We start from the raw sequence: 23,446 nt of genomic DNA on the forward strand, positions 1-23,446 counted from the left end.
ATCAGTAAGGGCAACTCATCCAAAGTGCACATTGAGCAATCAGTACAGATTTCATAAACAACATGACCGCCTGAGAAAGCGCAGCAAGGGTTGAGGACCTTTGCACAAAGTATCTGCCGGGGGTTCTGGGCAAGAGATTGATTGGCCTCAACTTGCCTTATGTAACTCACAGCCACATTGTTCTAGTTTTTCTGCAGCCGTGCCATACGCCATTTTCTTGGCTCCGTGTTGGTGGACTTTTGTTTCACTCTCACTCGCTCTTGCTCGCTCTCTCTCGACCAGGGCGTTTTGAAGTGGGCCATCTTGGTTGTGTGAGTGGGTGTATGGTTCCTGCCATGGTCTCTCCTGCCTAGGGCCTGCTCCATCCTCTCCTGTCTTTGGAAGTGCCTCCCTCCCCTATCTTTAATGGCTGCGGTCATAGTTTACCAGAGGAGTCCTTGCATGTACTCTCCACACAATTTTCACTCCTTTCTCCGCCTCCCTGTTCACTTGTAACATAATACAGTGGTCTGTGTTCTAAATCCACATTCTAGCCATCACCAACTCTAGGGTAGTGCTGTGGTGGCTCAGTGTTCACCTCCCCTGACTTATTCCCTTTCTGAAGTACTGTATGTGACTTTGTCTGTACTCCTTTCCAGGAGCCGGGGAGGGAAGAGGCTCTGCTGCGGCAGCTGAGGGAAAAGGATGAGCTGATCTTCCGACTGCAGGCTGAACTGGTGAGAGACGTACTGTAGCGCTACCACAATGTTTGAGAAGACTGTCTGAACATTGAATTTGTGTGTCGTCTTCCATTTAGAAATTCAGATCACTTCGATACAATAGAGTACAATTAAATACAGAATGGGATACGGGATGCAAAAGTGCTGTCTTTCAAAGTTGCCTGTGCAAAACAGAAAACACTTGGTCCGATTGACATAGCAGCTCCTTTTGGGTATGGAACACCTCACCACGGTGCACACAGACAGCATCTCTGCTTGTAGGAGTTCCTCTGAGTGTCCTGGACTGGCTGCTCTGAGAGACAAACACACAGACTGTGGATAATATGCATTACATGGTTAGGAGCTAGATTGACATACAGGGAGAACAACAAAAAATATTAGCTACTCACCACTAGTGTGGATGATGATGATGACGACGAGCGAGTGAAGTGGGGGAGTCCATGACAACAGCAGAGGGCACTGAGGAGACTCTTCTAATAGTAGTAACCCCCCCCCCACACCCATTTGTTTCCTTGTTTATGACTTTCTCCAGCCTATCACATGCAGCATTGCTCTCTCCTCTCCCTGTCGTTAATATAAATGAAAGAGAAATATGAAGGGGAAAAGTACAGTGTTGTTGAATGCTAATTTTAATCTGCTTTGACCAAATTTTAGAAAGCTACAAAAAAGTTAAACAAATAAATCATGTTTGGAATGTTGGAATCGGATCAAAACCCAAAATGCTTTAAATGCAAGACTGGAATGTCAAGTATTTTGGGAGGGTTTGTAGAGCTGTTGTCAAGTTGATATATTGCACTGAGAAAGAATATAATTTGATACGTTGCTCCGGAGGCTTCATATATCGTCTTTTCTATGTCACATGCCTGGTGCCGCCAGTATGCTCCATAGAGCCGGTTCCTGTTTTGACATCTGTGTACTTGCACATTCTGGTTCTAGGTACCGATTGCTCCTCTCTCCTTCTCCTCAGACTACCATATGGTCCATAGGAAAACACAGACTGAGCAATGTGTTGTTGGCCCAGCTCAGATAAGGATGGCCCAATCAATCAGGTTCCTCGTGAATTGAGGATCTCAGCCAAAGACGAGGGATTTTGGAAGCCCCCGTACTGTTTGAAATCTGGCGCGGTTGGTGTGACGATACTCACTCTCCGGCAGATTGCATGCTGCACACACCAGCCATGTCTGCTGCGACAGCATACCTCACTTAAATTCAGGACATATGCCTCAGATTTCTGAACCCTAATTGGTAGAATTGATATTAACAGAACGTAACACTCACCAGCAGCATTGCAGCGGAATCATAAGCAGCCCCTCAAAAAAGGGCTGTATTTTCAAGGAAACGGTAGCTCGTTAGCCAAATCTGTCCACTGAGAAGCATTCATTTTGCCCGAGTAAGACCTTGCAGCACATTGGCCAGCACTCCCTGTCAGTTTTTTATTTTTTGGTGCACTTTGCGAGGTAACGTGGTTCAATATTTGCTGAAGAAATCCTCCCTGCATGTCTTTCAAAAAAACGTTCCTGCCCCAGTGATTTTAGGGGTTTGTTGGATGGAATGGAATATTTTCTGTGGTGCTTTTTTGGCATGTGGTGTTCTTAAACCGCATGCACTAAAAAGAGGTAGTAGTAATACTACTAGGTTCTGGGATTTTTCTTAGTCAAGCCACATGGTCAGGACAAACTCCTGGCACTAACTATGATGTAATGTAGGCTGGGAGTTGTTCCTGACCGCATGACCTGACCAGGAAGAACTCTGGGCCGTAGTATGAGTGACCGTCTCTGACGTTGGTCTGTGTGTTCTGCGTGCAGGAGAGTGCCAAAGCTGCCCTGAAGCCCACCTGCCAAAAACCTGACCGAACTACGCAGACTGACCCTCTTGGACCAGAGGTGAGTCCACAAATCACTCTGCTAGAACAGAGATCCAAATGGAACTGTTGAGGCACCCCTGCCGTTTAGCATCTGTCTTTTTTCAAATGGAATATGGCCTCCCATAGATCTTTCCTTTTGGAGATGTCTTAGACATTCAGCAGCCTCAGCGGTATCTCACTCCCATTGTAAAGTGCTGTCTATTCTATGAGAGCTATGGGTCCGGCCCAGTGTTCTGTTTAACTTGCCTGGCCGAGGGTGTTGGGACCGTTTGGGAACACGGGACTTAACAGATGACTGCCTAAAATTAGGCATCTCTATAATAGCAACAAAAAAAGCATAGTGAGTTTGTCTTTCTTGTTGTCTCTGGAAACATTCCCCACTTCACATGCACACAATGACAATGGATATGGTTCTTAACTAAGCTACATACTCCTTTACACACACAGTGCACATCAACAGACATAGATAGCACATGTTGTGTTCACATTTTCCTCACGATATTAAGTATGGCTTACTTTTTGCAAAACAAATTAGACAGCAAAAGAAATGACAGCTTAACTAGATTTTAAGAACACATCTGGAAACGACACGATGTGACTGACTAAATGTCCGTGGCTATGTGTGCTCCTGTGTTCTTTCATTTCATATGCCTAACGATTAGGTTAAATTTCAGAGTTACTCGTACAAAAAAGGTTTGTCTGTACAGTGTGGCGAAGCACATATGGACCAAAATGGTCACTTAATCATTTAGTTAAGGCTGTAACGGGCTGGTCTTAGTGGAGGGGTTCTGTTATCGCGCATTTATATGGCTGGCATCACACAATGTTTGCATACAGCTAAGCAGTGGAAAAAGCACTGAGAGTGGGGTTCATCATCGCAATCATTAATTTTCTATCACTCTGACATGGGTTTTAGTGGGCGATGCATTCCTCTGCCCATACAAAGATAGGCTCGTGTATATATTTTTCTCATTAAATTTCTCTAGTCTTTGTTTGCTGTTCTTACTAATGTGCTTCCATAATGTACATTCAAATGGCCCCCTGTAATTGCCTCCACTGGTTCGGGGCCTAATGCAACACAAATGTGTCATCACCCCATTATACTTGGCCTTGAGTGTCATCGCTGAAAGGAACACGGGCGAATTGGAGATTGTGCCGATAAAGAAAGCTTGCATATATTATGTTATTGCGTAAGTCTTAAGGACTGCTTTTCTGAAGTTTTCCCTCTTCTTGCTTGGGGTAATGGAGTTGAAGTGGTGGGTCATGAAGATACGCGTGTATCGTCTCGATACATCAGCTGTCTCATGTACTGTAGCGTTCCACATGACCACGTTCTTTACCGCTCCCAAGGTTTTACAGGTTACTTTACTCAGCAACAGCAGCAGCAGTAGTAGCAGCAGCAGACGAGTTGCCATCTTCAGGCTCCCGTGCGTATATACTGCAAACCTTTATAGGTTACAACATCGAGGACAGGCAGTTATCTAAAGTGTGTCTACAAGTGGGTCAGCTATTTCGAAGGCTGGTGTGACTTCAGGAGGACGTCTTATTTTTTTGAGCACTTTCTCCCTCTCTCCATTGGAGCTAATTCACTTACAGGGAGAGGCAGAGCAAGCACTGTACTCTCCGTCCAGCCACATACCACCACCAGAGACTGCCCTGTGTCCACTCTGTTTTGGTCATCAGTCCTGTCCACCCGCTCCAAAAGAACCAAGGCTCTGGAGCAAAGACTTCTCAAAGTCCCAGGAAAGTTGTTGGGCCAAGCACCCACGCATCACGCAGCCGGAAGTGCATGTTCCTACATAGGTGAACCAATGAAGAGAGGAAGAATTGAGTTTGAAAATACGCGCTTCAAGTGTAGATAGCAAATGCATGAGCAAGGCAGTCGAATGACTCGGCAGAATTAATAGATGGTGAAGCCTCTCGCGTCTTCAGATACTATTTAAGGATTTCCAGCACTGAGAGGGGGAGAAAGAATAAGAGTAGAGCGAATGTGTTGCCAGAAGGAGAGGCTATTTGATGTCCTGCAGAGACTTAAGAGCTCGAGGTACAGGGTATTTGAAAGGTTTTTCAGGAGCTTGAATCGATTGAGATTGCGCATTAAATTGGCTTGGAGAAGTAAGCATTCTTAAGAGGGACATTTTATAGGGAATCAAAAGTACTTGATGTGCAGCACTCTTCCCTCTTTCTTTTCTCTGTGCCCCTCTCTCCAGTCTCCTTGTGGTCACTGTTGTCGCTACTTAAAAGGATGAAGGGTACCGCTAAAAGCCCGGGAATTTATAGTGTTGCCTGTAAGCTGTTGTAGACAGTCATTTAAATGGAAAAACACTTAAGCGAACATTTAGTCCCCCTCTATAGGGGAGATAAGATGTTAAATGGATTGCTTTTCTTCCAGAAGATTCCTCTTGCAGTCATAAATCAGTTTTTAGTGGAATGACAGAACTTATTAAAGAGGCTCCATGAACATGGAGCAGACTGGCATCCCTGTGCCATGTGCCAGCCAGATGCCAGCGGGGATTCTGTGCTGGGAGCAGGCCACCAAGCCCTGGCAATGCAATCCTCCTGCTCTCCACTGCTCTGTAAACACCTGTGCAAAGGTACATGGCGACCATTTCAACTCGGACATCAAACTTCACCCTGCTGGGCTCTCACATCTCTTCTCGGCCCTGAACTCCATTCCCAACACTTTCAGCATTCCGAGAGGCGCCTGCGGAGCGTTCTACGCTTTCCTAATCTCTGATCCCAGCAGGAAAGATGGGGAGCGCACCAGGGGTATAAGAAGAGGCTTCCACTGCAAAGCACTTCCCACAACAAACCCTCTCTCCCCTCCCATTCAGTTTCTCGGTTTTGATTGTGTTGTTTTTATCTGTTGCCGTTTTATTCTCGGTACAATCATATTGTGTCTTTGAAGCTCATGTCCTCAACCCTAGCTCCTTGTTCAGAGGAGCTGTGAATGAGGGTCAGGAATGATAAATTATGTGCTATTGACAGCCACTGTGTTGACCACTAGATGCTAGTTGACAACTACACTGAACGAAAATATAAACTCAATTTTAATGATTTTACTATGTTACAGTTCATATAAGGAAATCAGTCAATTGAAATAAAGTCATTATGCCCTAATCTATGGATTTCACATGACTGGTGCAGGTGCACAGCCATGGGTGGGCCTGGGAGGGCATAGGCCCACCCACTTGCACGACAGGCCGACCCACTGTGGCGCCAGACCCAGCCAATCAGAATGAGTTTTCCCCACAAAAGGTCTGTTTCCTCAGCTGTCCGGTGGCTGGTCTCAGTCTATCCCACAGGTGAAGAAGCCGGATGTGGAGGTCCTGGGTTTGTGTGGTTACACGTGGTCTGTGGTTGTGATGCCAGTTCAACATACTGCCAAATTGGAGGCGGCTTATGGTAGATAACTGAACATTTCATTCTCTGGCAGCAGCTCTGGTTGACATTCCTGCAGTTAGCATGCCAATTGCATGCTCCCTCAACTTGAGACATCTGTGGTATTGTGTGTGTGCGACAAAACTGCACATTTTAGTGGCCTTTTATTGTCCCCAGCACAAAGTGCACCTGTGTAATTATCATGCTGTTTAATCAGCTTCTTGATATGCCACACCTGTCAGGTGGATGGATTATCTAGGAAAAGGCGAAATGCTCACTAACATGATGTCAACAAATTTGTACACAAAATTTGAGAGAAATAAGCTTTTTGTGCCTTATGGAACATTTCTGGGATCTTTTATTTCAGCTCATAAAACATGGGACCAACACTTTACATGTTGCGTTTATATTTTTGTTCAGTATAGATGGGCCTGGCTCTTTCTACGTGAAGATGGATATGTACTGAGAGTTGAGATCGAAACAGAGGAAAAGTGGGGAGATGATGTCTATGGAAATTGTAAAGGAAGAGATTTAGAAGTGTTTTTAAGGCACAGTTTGCCTGTTTAAAATGTATTTAACCTTTTATTTAACTAGGCAAGTCAGTTAAGAACAAATTATTTTATATACAATGACGGCCAAATGCTTGAATGGGACACATTTGTATCAAAGGTATATGAATCTAAACTCAGCAAAAAAAGAAACATCCCTTTTTCAGGACCCTGTCTTTCAAAGATAATTCATAAAAATCCAAATAACTTCAGAGATCTTCATTGTAAAGTGTTTAAACACTGTTTCCCATGCTTGTTCAATGAACCATTAATGAACATGCACCTGTGGAACGGTCGTTAAGACACTAACAGCTTACAGACGGTAGGCAATTAAGGTCACAGTTATGAAACCTTAGGACACTAAAGAGGCCTTTATACTAACTCTGAAAAATACCAAAAGAAAGATGCCCAGGGGCCCTGCTCATCTGCGTGAACGTGCCTTAGGCATGCGGACTGCAGATGTGGCCGGGGCAATAAATTGCAATGTCCGTACTGTGAGACACCTAAGACAGCACTACAGGGAGACAGGACAGACAGCTGATCGTCCTCGCAGTGGCAGACCACGTGTAACAACACCTACACAGGATCGGTACATCCGAACATCACACCTACGAGACAGGTACAGGATGGCAACAACAACTGCCTGAGTTACACCAGGAACGCACAATCCCTCCATCAGTGCTCAGACTGTCCGCAATAGGCTGAGAGAGGCTGAACTGAGGGCTTGTAAGGCAGGTCCTCACCAGACATCACTGGCAACAATGTCGCCTATGGGCACAAAACCACCGTTGCTGGACCAGACAGGACTGGCAAAAAGTGCTATTCACTGACAAGTCGCGGTTTTGTCTCACCAGGGGTGATGGTCGGATTTGCGTTTATCATCGAAGGAATGAGCGTTACACCGAGGCCTGTACTCTGGAGCGGGATCGAGGTGGAGGGTCTATCACGGTCTGGGGCGGTGTGTCACAGCATCATTGGACTGAGCTTGTTGTCATTGCAGGCAATCTCAACGCTGTGCGTTACAGGGAAGACATCCTCCACCCTCATGTGGTACCCATCCTGCAGGCTCATCCTGACATGACCCTTCAGCATGACAATGCCACCAGCCATACTGCTCGTTCTGTGCATGATTTCCTGCAAGACAAGAATGTCAGTATTCTGCCATGGCCAGCGAAGAGCCCGCATCTCAATCCCATTGAGCACGTCTGGGACCTGTTGGATCGGAGGGTGAGGGCTAGGGCCATTCCCCCCAGAAATGTCTGGGAACTTGCAGGTGCCTTGATGGAAGAGTGGGGTAACATCTCACAGCAAGAACTGGAAAATCTGGTGTAGTCCATGAGGAGGAGATGCACTGCAGTACTTAATGCAGCTGGTGGCTACACCAGATACTGACTGTTACTTTTGATTTTGACCCCCCTTTGTTCAGGGACACGTTTTTCCATTTCTGTTAGTCACATGTCTGTGGAACTAGTTCAGTTTATGTCTCAGTTGTTGAATCTTGTTATGGTCATACAAATATTTACACGTTAAAATTGCTGAAAATAAACACAGTTGACAGTGAGAGGACTTAAACAAAAAAATATATTACTGAGTTTAGTAGAATTTATCAATATGGTCGGTATTGTTAGGCCTAGAAGTTTGCTTGAGGGACGCAAAGTTTTGAGATTTATGGTATGAAATTCAAAAGTGAAAACTGCATACTCAACTCTCATTTTAAGCCAAGATTGTTCCTCCTCAGTCCAGATCTACAACCAGCTAATTTAGGTCTCTGTCTCGTCCCCAATTCTAGATCAACCTCTCCTGACTAATGGTAAAGCACTGCAGAAAGTAATCTTTCTGCCCTACTTACACTCCCCTCTTTTTAAATGTCTTCTTACTTCCTCCTCCTTCAGCTGTCCCCCCATCTGTATATCCTTCCTCATCTTTATGGTGCTGGTCTGTCCTCTTTAGACCTTCCTCTCCTTTCCACTCTTTTTGTAATTTCCCTTTTTTTCAATTTTCCTCCCCCGTTCTTCTCCCTCCTCTTTCTGCTGTCCCTCCATCTGTAATTCCCAGCTCAGTTTTATGGTTCTGGGTCTCTCCTACTTCTCCCAAGGCCCATATGAGTGTATGCTAAGGTGATTAAATGAGTTCTCGCCTGTGTCCAGACCACGGCGCTTAACCGTAACTCCTTTAGGGCTCCTGACACTGAGTGGGGAGGGGACGAGGATCATACACACCATTAAGCCTGATATAATGTGTGGGGCGGGCTCCTGTGGCGTCTGCCCGATCTGCATGTTCATGTGCGGTCTGGACGGATGCAGGGGTATTAGGGCCCTGAAAAGGGAAATAGTGTTTTTACGGTGATTTTACTGTGACCATCAACTTTTACTGGCAGAGGCGTCCCTCTATCTGCCTGCTGTGGTGCTGCAGCAGCTGCCCCTTACTGCAGGAGGCCCCTCCAAAGTCCAGACGCAGCCAGGACCTTGTAAACACAGGAGGGCGCTAAGTATGGCAGGTGGAACCTAGAGGGAGACGTACAGGCCTGCAGTCAGGACTTTGGTACTCATACGTACTGGATCAGATGAAGGTTATGTGAAGGAAGCCAGAACTTTCTTCCTGTCCTTGTCAACCGACCAGGAGGCCATCGTGCTCAGGACTGACTCCTGGTCCTACATCAACAGGACTAACTCCTGGCCCTATATCAATAATATCTACCAGAAGGATGCACTGTTTAAAAAATATATTTTAACATTGGTATCTAGTGCACTATGCGGCTGTTAAGCTGCCATGTTATCCACCCCTGGTTCCCCCCTATTCCAGGTTTGCTGACATTGATCCCAAGATATTGGTGTGTTTTGTTTGCAGGGCAGAGCTTGCGGGAGCACGGTCATGTTGTCACGCAGGCCGCTAAGTAAGTGGTGTTTGATCTGAACTTGTGTGTGTTGTTGTGTTTCCTGCTTTGTGGACTACTGGAGAATGCTCCCTGCATTGTACTATACAGTACTGTAGAGAATTTCCCCTGCACCTGAAGCATGGCATGCCAGCTAGGCCCTGGCGACTCTGCCAGTTAGGGCACTACTAGACCCCCAGTCACTGCACCTCCAGAACCCTGCTTTTCACCCTTGACCCTGATCTGTCAACCTTTGTCCACCCCTCCGTGTCCTGTCAGCTGAGCCACAGAGGTCATTGCCTTATGCACTAGCTGACCTCTCCAGTCTGATCTAGGTGCACTATGCTCTAACCCAGCCACATACGTCTCTGCTAGTGCACCGGTTGCATTATGAACGGTAGTATGAATCGCTCACTTTCCCTATGGTTCATATTGTGGCCCTTGTCTTCCATGATTGGTTTACCCAGGTTCTGTTATTGTTTCGCTTTGAGTTCTGTGATCGTGGTTTGTTACTAAACAGTCTCCTTGCATCCACTAACAGCGAGTGCGTGCGTATACCAGGTGGAGTTGTGAGAGGAGTGAACAGACAGTGGGCTGCCTTGTAGAGTCTACCCATAGGGCAGTAGCAGGCATCGCTGGATGAAAGCTCCTGTTGGTATGTGCACATGCAGTGCTCCAACATCCTGGACCAGAGATATAAATGTCACTAGCTCTAGTCCAGGGCATAGCTAGCAGCTATCTAGCTCTGGTCCACACTAGCTCTGGTCCAGGATGTAGCTAGTAGCTATCTAGCTCTGGTCCACACTAGCTCTGGTCCAGGATGTAGCTAGTAGCTATCTAGCTCTGGTCCACACTAGCTCTGGTCCAGAATGTAGCTAGTAGCTATCTAGCTCTGGTCCACACTAACTCTACTCCAGGGTGTAGCTAGCTAGCTCTGGTCCGCACTAACTTCTAGCTACACCCTGGATCAGAGCTAATTATTGCGGACCAGAGCTAGTGCGGACCAGAGCTAGCTAGCTAATAGCTACGCCCTGGAACAGAGCTTGTGACAGATTATAGCTCTGGTCCAGGGCGTTAGAACACTATGGGCACATATACCATCTGAGACGCAAGCACATGCTCTTTGAGGTTCACAGGCCAGGTGGCCTCCGCATGCATAATCTGAATCTGGATGCTTTTCATTGTTTGTGGTTGGTTGGGGTACCTGTCTGGGGTGATTACTAGGACTGTGTGTGTGGATATAATTCCTTGATCCTCATTGGTTTCCCTCGAAGGGACATCTTTTTGCCTGGTTCAGACTTGCAACCATACACAGGCAAGTACGGGGATACAAACAACCTCTGAAATACCCCCGAACTTTGGAATACAACCACTTCTGAGGTTGGTGAATTGTTGTATCTGAAAACATTGCTTTTTTTATTGATGTCTCCAGGTTGTAGTATGTGTACACCAGGATTTCAGTGGTGCTGAAAAATGTGAGAAATTTACCGGACCCATATGCATTGGGTGAGGAAACTGATTAAGACGTCCATCCACGGTGCTCAGAATGACAAATAACATTTAGAATAAGGTAATTCATTTTTTTTAACAGCAAGTCGAGGATACAAGGACGTGCGGCCATTCTTACTGAATTCTGATGTGCACTTTGAAGATGTTAGAATAACTGTTCACATTTACTTTTCCTCGTCCAACAAGACGAGTAACGAACAGCAAAATCACTAGCCTATGTCAATCTACTATCCGCCATAGTAGAAAAGTTGACCTATTTTATTGGTCAGCTTGACAAGAAAGAAATGGCCTATACCAAACAGACTCTGGGACAGTTGTGGGACGGTAGAGCCCAAAAACAACATTAAAAAGCAACGAGTCTGATGCAACAGATCAGAATAATTATCTTAAAATGTTGATAAACTATTATTTCTTCACATTATACGTGCATCAATGCACACAAGGCAGTAGGCTACGTGCAAATGTTTGTTCCATAATGCAATTAGTGAGGGAAAAATTGTTGTGACAGAGAGGAAAATATCCTAGAAATGTAGAGAGGGGGAGATCTAATAGGCAACAAGTAGCATGGGCTGCTTATATGACTAGGATTGTGCCTTTTAGCTAATACCCTCCGGATATGGGTCTGATTTTTACTAGGCTATTTTGAAGCAAGGTAAAGACATACCTCCCTAATATGTAGTAAAACGTTCAGGTTTCAAACAATTAAGTCAACTGTATGTTTTCAAAATGCATACTGCCTCCAGCTCATTGCAAATTGGTGTGTGACGCGTTGATGAAACCTGCCTTCCGTTGCCTATGAATTTTCTGTTTGAGATGCTGTAGCAGCAGCTGTCGCGCTGTCTGACAGATTTTCCGCTCAAAGGCTCCTGTATCTGTATGCTGTACGCTTGTGATGAATAAGACGCATGTTTTTTTGATGTATCTGTTTGTTTGTTTCTGGTTGTTGTGTGTGTGTGTCGTGCATTAGCGTTTGTGCGTGCGTGTGTGTGTGCACATGTGCATGCGCTTTTGTCTGTGTTGTGAGAGAAGAGTGCCTCTGCCCATAATTAAGAGGTGCCCTGTATCATTGTGCAGGATTAGATTGAGATAAGTGCGCTGGCTCCTGGCCAGGCTGGCGTGGGACAACCTGAATGACTCGTGTGTTCCCCATTCAGCATAATGACATGCCACCCCAAAGGAGGACGGCATAGGCTCTCCTAGCATCTCTCTGCTCTTCTTCTGGTAGCCACTTCCTGTAGAGTCCTGCCCCCCCCCCCCCCCCCCCCCCCCCCCCCCCCCCCCCCCCACCGAAGGCACTGTATGCACACACACATAGTGTCTTTAGAAAGTATTCACACCACTTTTCCACATTTTGTTGTTACAGCCTGAATTTTAAATTGAGATGGTGTGTCACTGATCTACATGGACATTTTTACAAATTAATGCAAAATGAAAAGCTGAATTTCTTGAGTCAATAAGTATTAAACCCTTTTGTTATGTTAAGCCTAAATAAAATTGTGCTTAACAGGTCACAATAAGTTGAATGGACTCACTCTGTGTGAATTTCAAGCACGGATTCAACCACAAAGACCAGGGAGCTTATCCAATGGTTCAAAAAGAAGGGAACATATTGGTCTATGGGTTAAAAAAAGCAGACATTGAATATCCCTTAAGGCATGGTACATTACTAATTACACTTTGGATGGTGAATCAATACACCCAGACACTACAAAGATACAGGCACCCAACATTGTAGTTACTCCACAATACTAATCTAAATGACAGAGTGAAAAAAGGAAGCCTGTACAGAATAAAAAACATTCCAAAACATGCATCCTGTTTGCAATAAGGCACTAAAGTAATACCGCCCCCCAAAAATGTTACCCTCTTTTTCTCCCCAATTTCGATTTTGTCTTATCGCTGCGTCCTCCGAAACATGACCCGTCAAACCGGGCTTAATAACATCCGCCCGCTTAACCCGGAAGCCAGCTGCACCAATATGTCGGAGGAAACAGTGTTCAACTGATGACCGAGGTCAGCCTACAGCCGCCCGGCCCGCCACGTGGAGTAGCTAGAGCGCAAAGAGCCAAGTAATGCTCCCCCGGCCAAACCCTCCGCTAATCCGTACAACGCTGGGCCAATTGTGCGCCGCCCTATGGGACTACCGATCACGGCCGGTTGTGATACAGCCCGGGATTGATCCCTCGTCTGTAGTGGCGCCTCTAGCAGTGCAATGCAGTGACAGACCGCTGCGCCACTCGGGAGGCCAGAAATTTACTTTTTGTTCTGAATACAAAGCGTTATATTTGGGGCAAACATAACACATCACTGAGTACTACTCTTCATATTTTAAAGCGTGGAGGTGGCTACATGTTATGAGTATGGTTGTCATCATCAAGGACTAGGGAGTTTTTTAAACAAAAATGTACAGAATAGAGCTAAACACAGGTAAAATTCAAGAGGAAAACGTAATTCAGCATTCCAACAGACACTGGGAGACAAATTCACCTTTCAGCGATACAATAACCTAAAAATCAAGGCCAAATACACTGGAGTTACAGTTTTTTTTACTTAAATCAGCATGAAAATGTCAAGTCTTGAAAATGTCTGTCTAGCAATGATCAACTTGCCAGAGCTTGAATATTTTTTAAAAAGAATATAATAGCCTAATATTGTACAATCCAGATGTGCAAAGCACTTAGACTTACCCAGAAAGAATCACTGCTGTAGTCGTGGCCTAAGGTAATTCTAGCATGTATTTACTCGGTGTTGAATACTTATCTAATCAGCATATACAGTGGGGCAAAAAAGTATTTAGTCAGCCACCAATTGTGCAAGTTCTCCTACTTAAAAAGATGAGAGAGGCCTGTAATTTTCATCATAGGTACACTTCAACTATGACAGTGTCCTTTGACAGCTCTTTGGTCTTGGCCATAATGGAGTTTGGAGTGTGACTGTTTGAGGTTGTGGACAAGTGTCTTTTATACTGATAACAAGTTCAAACAGGTGCCATTAATACAGGTAACGAGTGGAGGACAGAGGAGCCTCTTAAAGAAGAAGTAAGTTACAGGTCTGTGAGAGCCAGATATCTTGCTTGTTTTTAGGTGACCAAATACTTATTTTCCACCATAATTTGCAAATAAATTCATAAAAAATCCTACAATGTGATTTTCTGGATTTTGTTTTCTAATTTTGTCTGTCATAGTTGAAGTGTACCTATGATGAAAATTACAGGCCTCTCTCATCTTTTTAAGTGGGAGAACTTGCACAATTGGTGGCTGACTAAATACTTTTTTGCCCCACTGTACACTACTAGTCAAAAGTTGACACACCTACTCATTTCTGGATTTTTCTTTATTTTTACTATTTTCTACATTGTAGAATAATAGTGAAGACATCACAACTATTAAATAACACATGGAATAATGTAGTAACCAAAAAAGTGTTAAAATACAAATTAAAATACATTATACATCAAATTAAAATACATGATATATTTGAGATTCTTCAAAGTAGCCACCTTTTTTGCCTTGATGACAGCTTTGCACATTCTTGGCAATCTCTCAACCAGCTTCTTGAGGTAGTCACCTGGAATTAATTTAAATTAACAGGTGTGCCTTAAGTTAATTTGTGGAATTTCTCTCCTTGTTAATGCGTTTGAGCCAATCAGTTGTGTTGTATATCAACAAGGTAGGGTTGATATACAGAAGATAGCTTTATTTGGTAAAAGACCAAGTCCATATTATGGCACGAATAGCCCCAAATAAGCAAAGAGAAATGGCAGTCCATCATTACTTTAAGACATGAAGGTCAGTCAATCCGGAAAATGTCAAGAACTTTGAGTGCAGTCACAAAAACCATCAAGCGCTATGATGAAACTGTCTTTCATGAGGACCGCCACAGGAAAGGAAGACCCAGAGTTACCTCTGCTGCAGAGGATAAGTTCATTTAGAGTTAGCAGCCTCAGAAATTGCAGCCCAAATAAATGCTTCAGAGTTCAAGTAACAGACACATCTCAACATCAACTGTTCAGAGGAGACTGTGAATCGCTGCAAAGAAACAACTACTAAAGGACACCAACAAGAAGAAGAGACTTGCTTGGGCCAAGAAACAAGAGCAATGGACATTAGACCGGTGGACATCTGACATCAACATTTTTGGTTCTACCCGCTGTGTCTTTGTGAGACGCAGAGTAGGTGAACGGATGATCTGGTTCCCACCGTGAAGCATGGAGGAGGAGGTGTGGGGGTGCTTCACTGTCAGTGATTTATTTAGAATTCAAGGCACAGTTAACCAGCATGGCTACCAAAACATTCTGCAGTAATACGCCATCCCATCTGGTTTGTGCTTAGTGGGACCATCATTCAGAGTGAAGGAAAAGCAGCCAACAAGTGTTCAGCATATGTAGGAACTCCTTCAAGACTGTTGGCATTCCAGGTGAAGCTTGCTGAGAGAATGCCAAGAGTGTGCAAAGCGGTCATCTAGGTGGCTACTTTGAAGAATCTAAAATATATTTTGATTTGAACACTTTTTTGGTTACTACATGATTCCATATGTGTTATTTCATAGCTTTGATGTCTTCACTATTATTCTACAATGTAGAAATAGTCCAAATAAAGAAAAATCCTTAAATGAGTAGGTGTGTCCAAACGTTTGACTGGTTCCGTATGTTTTATTTTCCCTTAATTTAACAAGATTTGTTAGAAATGTTCTTCCACTTTTGACAGAGTATTTTGTGTAGATCATTGACAAAACATGACAATCAAATACATTTCAATCCCACTTTGTAATAGAACAAAATTTGGAAAAAGTCAAAGGGTGTGAATACTTTCTTAAGGCGATGGAAAGAATACTTTGAGAGGTAAAGTATAGGTAGATGGAAGGAAGAGTGAGGGAGATAATATTTGTTCATCTTATTTATTGAATAGATAGAGACCAACACGATCCCAGTCCAAAAGCATGTCCTCATTCAACAGCTAAGCGGAATGCAGAAACAGTCTCACAAGACAATCTAAATTGAATTATTTTAGCTCCTTGAGTAATCCATATCCCTATCCAAATACTGTGCATTAAGAAAGTATTCAGACCCCTTCACTTTTTCCACTTACAGCCTTATTCTAAAATAAATGTGTTTTCCTCATCAAGCTACACACAATTCTACATAATGACAAAGCAAAAACAGATTTTCTGACAAGTATTCACACCCTTTGCTATGGGATTCGAAATTGAGCTCAGGTGCATCCTGTTTCCATTGATCATCCTTGATGTTTCTACAACTTAATTGGAGTCCACTTGTGATACATTTTAATTGATTGAACCTGATTTGGAAAGGCACACACCTGTCTATATAATGTCCCACCGTTGACAGTGCATGTCAGAGCGAAAACCAAACCATGAGGTCGGAGGAATTGTGGATATAAACCTCCCTGAAGGACAAACATCTCTGCAGCACTCCACCAATCAGGCCTTTATGTTAGAGTGGCCAGACGGAAGCCACTCCTCGGTAAAAGGCGCATGACAGCCCGCTTGGAGTTTGCCAAAAGGCACCTGAAGACTCGCAGACCATGAGAAACAACGGTTATCTAGTCTGTTGAAACCAAGATTGAACTCTTTGCTCTGAATGCCAAGCGTCGCATTTGGTGGAAACCTTGCAACATCCCTACGGTGAAGCATGGTGATGGTGGCAGCATCATGCTGTGGGTTTATTTTTCAGCGGCAGGAGCTGGGCGACTAGTCAGCATCGAGGGAACGAAGCAAAGTACAGAGAGATCCTTGATGAAAACCTGCTCCAGAGTGCTCAGGATCTCAGACTGGGGGCGAAGGTTCAGCTTCCAACAGGACAATGACCCTAAGCACACAGACAAGACAACGCAGGAGGTGCTTCGGGACAAGTCTTTGAATGTCCTTGAGTGGCACAGCCAGAGCCCAGACTTTAACTTGATCAAACATCTCTGGAGAGACCTGAAAATAGCTGTATAGTGACGCTGCCCATCCAACCTGACAGAGCTTGAGAGGATCTGCAGAGAAGAATGGGAGAAACTACAGGTGTGCCAAGCTTATAGCGTCATACCCAAGAAGAGTCAAGGCTGTAATCACTGCCAAACAAAGGTGCTTCAAAAAATTACTGAGTAAAGGTTCTGAATACTTATGTAAATGTGATTTTATTTTTTTTCTCCAAAAATTCTAAACCTGTTTTTGGATTGTCATAACAGGGTATTGTTTGGGGAACAGTAAAAATGTACTTACTGTGATACATGGTCGTCTCACCTTGATGACAGGCACACTCTTGGCATTCTCTCGGCCAGCTTCACCTGGAATGCTTTTCCAACAGTCTTGAAGGAGTTCCCACATATGCTGAGCACTTGTTGGCAGCATTTCCTTCACTCTGCAGTCCAACTCATCCCAAACCATCTCAATTGGGCTTTGAGGTCGGGTGATGGTGGAGGCCAGGTCATCTGATGCAAAACTCCATCACACTCCCTCTTGGTAATGTAATTTTTTTTATCAGTGAATTCATCTGACTCTGGGTAAGTAGAAAACTGGTTAATTGCCAGAGTCTCGCACTATCCCTTTAAGGTAGCTTGGTGAGAGAACCACGTATCACAGTCATAGTAAGTACATTTTTACTCAAAGTAGCTATCAGTAAAGTTGGTGCTAGTAAGAAAAGAGAAGTTTGAGTGTAACTGCAAGAAAAGCAAGGGTGTTCGTTTTCATTCACTGGATACCACTGCTAAAGTAACAGCTAGTGGGGATCTAATGACAAACTCAACAAACAACCCTAATGTTATGTCCAGATGACATGGACATATTTGGTCAGTCACTCCCTCTCAGGCAGATCGTAGGCCTATGCAACCCAATAAGTATCATTTTTGCGGCTCTATCTATTGGTTATGACTTTGCACCAGTGAGCAGGCTGAACTTGGTGTCCATGATAAGTTTGTCAAGGTAACCACAGCGGTCTAAAATGCTGACAGAAGGCCCAGTGCCCGCTGGGCCGCTGCCCCTGTACCCGGTGCATGGTGCGCGGTTGGGGGTGGGTGGCCGTCAGCAGAAGGTGAATCGTACTCTAGCAGTCCCCTTCTCCCCTGCGGCCAGGGGGAACAGAACGAGGAGGCAGCACCTCGCTGGGGACAGATGGCCCGACAGACAGCAACAGCTAGGCATAATGAACAACTTAATAAATAATTATCTCAACAATGACACTCGCTACAGGAGGAATAGGAGGACAAAACAGGCAAGCAGCCCACATAAACCATACACAGGAAGGCCAGTTAGATTCTGGAACCAGGCAGGCTTTTAGTAAAGGAGTGTACTGAGGACAACCCACACTAACCCTTTTATAGATGATCCTGGAGTCTTATCACCTTGTTACTGGGAGAAAATAGTTCATTTTCAAGAATACTCCCACACTGAGCTAATTAGTAATTTTTCTTACATGTACTGTATCAATCAGCTACACTATAGGTGCTATATATAGCACGACAGGCAGGGCGATGTGTCTTGGATGGGCTGTGAACTGTAGATGTTGAGTGGTTTGTGTAGCCATAGTGCTTCACCCATGTCACCCCCCCACAGCCCTGGCCTGTTTTTCTGGAACTGGCCTATTACTGTTCTTATCAGTAGAGTAGGATGTTATGCCTCTTGGCTCATGGCACTGAACTTCTTCCATCTGCCCCTGACAACTCACTTCAAATGGTTCAGTGTAAATATTAATTGACTGGGGAAGCAGGTTAATCTAATTACTGTCATACCGCTGGATGCCAGTGGGGAAGACAGGGAGCGAAATGATTCATAGTCTCTCTCACACCAGCCAGATTACATTGTCTTTTTAGTTTAGTTTTTTGTTGTGTATTTTACCCCTTTTTTCTCGCCAATTTCGATCTTGTCTCATCGCTGCAACTCTCCAACAGGCTCGGGAGGAGAAGGTCAAGTCATGCTCCGAAACATGACCCATCAAACCGCGCTTCTTAACACTCGCCTGCTTAACCCGGAAGCCAGCCTCACCAATGTGTCGGAGGAAACACTGTTCAACAACTGACAAATGAGGTCAGCCTGCAGGCGCCCGGCCTGCCACAAGGAGTCGCTAGAGCACGATGAGCCAAGTAAAGCCCCCCCCCCGGCCAAACCCTGCCCTAACCCAGACGACGCTATGGGACTCGGACAACCCTATGGGACTCCCGATCACGGCCGGTTGTGGTACAGCCCGGCACGCCAATAGCACTGCGATGCAGTACCTTATACTGCTGCGCCAGATTACCATTTTTACAGAGTTGTCTAAATTCCCTTGATACTTCGTCTACTCCACTCTATCTACAGTGGTTCCTCCTTTAAAAGTTGTGAGCTTACACCGCGGGACTTAGAGGTACCCAGAGTCACAGCTTCATTGCTCCAGACCACCACAAGAGGGAGTTAGAGCACTCGGGTCCCAAGGTTTTTATATGACCAATCATATCGAGTGGTTCCGATGACGAATTTGACGCGAGCCACCCGTCCCTGGTGACTTTCTTCAGAAAAGATGTCTGACAAAACATTACGGGGAAGCAAATGTAAGTAATTATAACATCATAACGAGTCAAGCAAAACATTTACAATTGAGAGGAATATAATAGTTAATGTAGAGATTAACGATTGTGCATATTTTTTGTCAAAGTTAATTTACGATAATCGCTATTTAGCAAGTTAGCTGAAAAGCTAACATTAGCCAGCTAGTTAGCTGGTGTAATGACATGAGTGTGACATTGTAATTCGTGTTGTTTCATGTATTAGGTACTCCTGAGAAAAGCAGCAAACCAAGCTGTCGTCTTAGGAAACAGTGGATGTAAAGAATCTAGTTAGCTAAAGCATTTACTGCAAATTGAATGTACAATTGTGTAAGCTTGCCTTGCCGTGCAATGCAGCTGAAGTAACATAGCTAGCTAACTATTTACTTGCTTATTGTGTAGTGGAGGATAAAAATTACTGTATGCCTATGGATGTGTAGCTAGCTACAGTATGTAGCCGATCTGTGTATGGACCCTAAAACGTTTGGTATTAATATTAGTTCAGAACCTGTCTATGAACCTCCGCTATCATAGTTGTTGTATCAACTTCAAGTCTGAATGGCATTAATGAAGCCTATGGATTGAGTAGAATATAATAACTTTATTGTGCCAAGGATGCAAGTCCTATACATGTACTGTAGTTATTACCACGCAAGAGATCCCCCACATTGTAGCCTGTACAATGAATATAGTCACTCATGTACTCCTCCTTGGCAAATAAAGGTGTGGTTCAGGTATGAATCTCTGAGACATTCTTTTTCAGTCATATCCAATACCAGGTGTATCAAACTCCATTCTTTGAATGATGCTGTGCCTGCATGTATGCATTACAATTATATACTTTAACAGTGTTTACCGCTCCTGGGACATCAATGATTACACGTTGTAACTATGCAATAGACTATAAACAGGATTTAAGTAAAGGCTGATTTTGAAATTCACATATACAGAAAAAAAGCCTATGCTTATCTAACTCCCTTCATCTGCATTAATCTGAGGACACGGGATAGTATTTCAATGAGATACTTAATTTCAATCAGTGGAGAATGTGAAACGCTTTATTGAAAATAGTTCATTATCCAGGTGTTATCAATACATAATATGGGCATTATAATTATGATAATTGTAATATTATATTATAATTACAAGTTCAAATTGTACTTCAATGCACATATGGTGTGCATTATAAAACGAGGAAGAAAGACGAGGTGGGGAGAGAGGTGTAGAAGACAGAAAGGGAAAGAGGTAAGAACAGAGGTAGACAGCATATGATTAATGAATTACAGTGCTACCCTAATATTCTCTCAGTTCCACATAATTACAGTGTCTCTAGCGGTGTCTCCTAACCAGCCTTGGGCCCCCAGTTGGCCCGACGGTTATCTTAAGAGCGGGTGAGGTGGCGATGATGGGACTGGCTTCCTCTCTCACATCAGAACATACCTGCAGACGAGAGACTGATGGATAGAAAGAGCATGATTAAGCCTTGTTTTTTTTATTCTAACACGGTCAGTCATCATAATCATCAGGAGGTGAAATGCAAAACTGACCTTAGATCATTAACTATGGGACTACTACATCTCTATCTGTATTTCAATGTAAAGCATCTCTTTAATAATACTTCCTGTTGACCCAACCAAGTGACCTATGATCATGCTGTGCCCTCTGTGTCAGCCAGCTCAGATGCGGGAGGGGTTCACCAACACAGCTGATATAACCTAGAGGATTTAGGGAGAAGTGGGAGAGGGAGGAAGTGAAGGAGAGAGACTATTATTGTGTGTGTGTGGTCTCACCTGGTGTCCACAGAGTACTTTATGCTGAAAAACAGACACATGAGGACAAACAATAGAAGAATGTCATTTTAGACATAAATACCACTTGAAGCTTGATGATGACTTGATCATTTGAATCAGCTGTGTAGATCTGCTGGCAGACGAGGTAGGAACACATATCCTACACAGAAGAGGTGGATAGACAGGTCAAGATATCCTTCTTCCTCCAAACTGCATGTGAGACAGGTTCCACGTACAACAAGACCGAAAGAGCACATAACCGTTTTTAATTACCTCTGGTTATGGACACTTTTTCCAGCAATAAAGCTTCCACGGCCTGTTCCTCGGACAGTGAACATCTTGCAATATCTACATTTTCGACCCCTTGATCAGCTCGCTCTCTGAAAGTAAAGAAAATAGCTTATTTCTTGTAGATATGACCGTTCAACCTAAAGCAGCAGATGTCATTTTCAGGATACGTCAATACAGCACAGAAAGCTTAACACCAGACTGGTATTGTGGTTGTTCATTAGGTGATGGGAAATATGCAATATGTATACAAAATAATATACTTGCCTGTTGTATCTTGAAAAAAAGCATTGAAATTAAAAGTGAAATGTTTAACCTATTAACCTGCTTCATTATTTATGTATTACCAGTTGATGAAGAACAACTACCATTTCATACATATCTAAGAACAAGTAAGAATAAAAATGTTTAACAACTTAGATTTGAGGGAGACATTATACATCTTAGTACCTTAAAATTGTATGATTTGTATCAATGTGGACGAGAGACGGGAGCAGGAACAGAGTATTTTGGCTGAGCAATGCAACGAACCTGGATCATTCTGGCAATGATACCTGCACCATCTACACGCTGCAAAGACTCCCTAACTCTTTGCCATTGTACACGTTGGCCCACTGCTCTGAGACTTCCTTTGACCATTCTAAAGCCCGCATTGGGCATCCTTGCCTTAATGACGCTGACTTTCTGGTCCAACTCTTCATCTGACATATCAGAATAGCATTCCCTGACAGACGCATTGTGTTCTTTCATCCTTCTGTAAAAAAAAACAAAAAACAAGCTAACCGTTACACCGTCATGAAATATGATTATACACTGCTCAAAAAAATAAAGGGAACACTTAAACAACACAATGTAACTCCAAGTCAATCACACTTCTGTGAAATCAAACTGTCCACTTAGGAAGCAACACTGATTGACAATAAATTTCACATGCTGTTGTGCAAATGGAATAGACAAAAGGTGGAAATTATAGGCAATTAGCAAGACACCCCCAATAAAGGAGTGGTTCTGCAGGTGGTGACCACAGACCACTTCTCAGTTTCTATGCTTGTTTTCAAATTTTAAAAAATCTCAAAATATCTTTGTGAGAACCCCCTGTCCTATCGCAGACCAGATTTGTCCTAATGACCAAGGGGGAGTTAGAGCTATGATTATGCTTTTGGGTCCCAATGCACTACTGTGTCTCTAATTGACAATGAATGGGCAATATAAACCAAATAATAAACTGATACTTGTGCACGACTTCAAATTCGACAAGCAGGGAGCAGGTTTCGAACCCTCAACCTTCTTGCCCGAAATCCAGCGTGCTATCGACTGTGCACCAAAAGCATGCTCAAGCCGCAGATTCGATAGAGAGCGTCCTCGCGGTAGCTTGCTACTCAATGTAATAAAGTAATGACTTTTGAAATAAGTTACCTTACACGTTATGTTGGCTGACAATTTGTTAGCTACGCTGCCCTGTTTTTTGGCACCTGGGATTTTTTTTAAATCCTTTCCCAGAACACCACCACCAGTGTTTCCTCGATATTCATTTAGCAGCGCGTCTCTGCCGAGATGCGCTTTCAAATGGATAGTCGTTAGCTCGATGGCTGGAGGTCTATGGGAACATCTAGCAATGCATGTCCCCTCTCTTTCTGACTATACAGTACTTTTCCATTTCTTTGCTATCTCTCACCATCACTCATTTATAACCCATTCTGCATCCATTCTCTGTTCTCAGGTCTACATCCCTATCCCCCTCTTTATTTATTCCCCTTCTACTCCACGTTCTTCCTCCTTTCTTCATGTCCTTGTCCCCTTTTCAGATTCCCCCCATTGCTTGCTCTTCTTTTACTCCCTCCTATTCTTTCCCTTGATCAAATTCTTCTCCTCTTCCGATGCCTTATTCACGGCTTCACTACCGTGGGTTCCATGTAGTTTCATTAGAATGCTAATTCCCACCATGATTCACTTTCC

The 23,446-nt window shown here is 43.9% G+C and overlaps 1 protein-coding gene across 2 annotated transcripts in view; it reads left to right on the forward strand.

Moving 5' to 3' along the window:
* Positions 1-23,446, forward strand: part of LOC111958222 (serine-rich coiled-coil domain-containing protein 1) — a 112,661-nt gene that overhangs the window by 41,103 nt on the left and 48,112 nt on the right. For both annotated transcript variants that reach the window (XM_023979428.2, XM_023979429.2), the window contains exons 8-9: positions 639-716; positions 2,525-2,602. In XM_023979428.2, coding sequence (XP_023835196.1) covers positions 639-716; positions 2,525-2,602 — 156 coding nt within the window. The remainder of the gene's footprint in view (positions 1-638; positions 717-2,524; positions 2,603-23,446) is intronic.

The sequence above is a fragment of the Salvelinus sp. IW2-2015 genome, linkage group LG33 (assembly GCF_002910315.2).
Source record: "Salvelinus sp. IW2-2015 linkage group LG33, ASM291031v2, whole genome shotgun sequence".
NCBI classification, from domain to species: Eukaryota; Metazoa; Chordata; class Actinopteri; order Salmoniformes; family Salmonidae; genus Salvelinus; species Salvelinus sp. IW2-2015.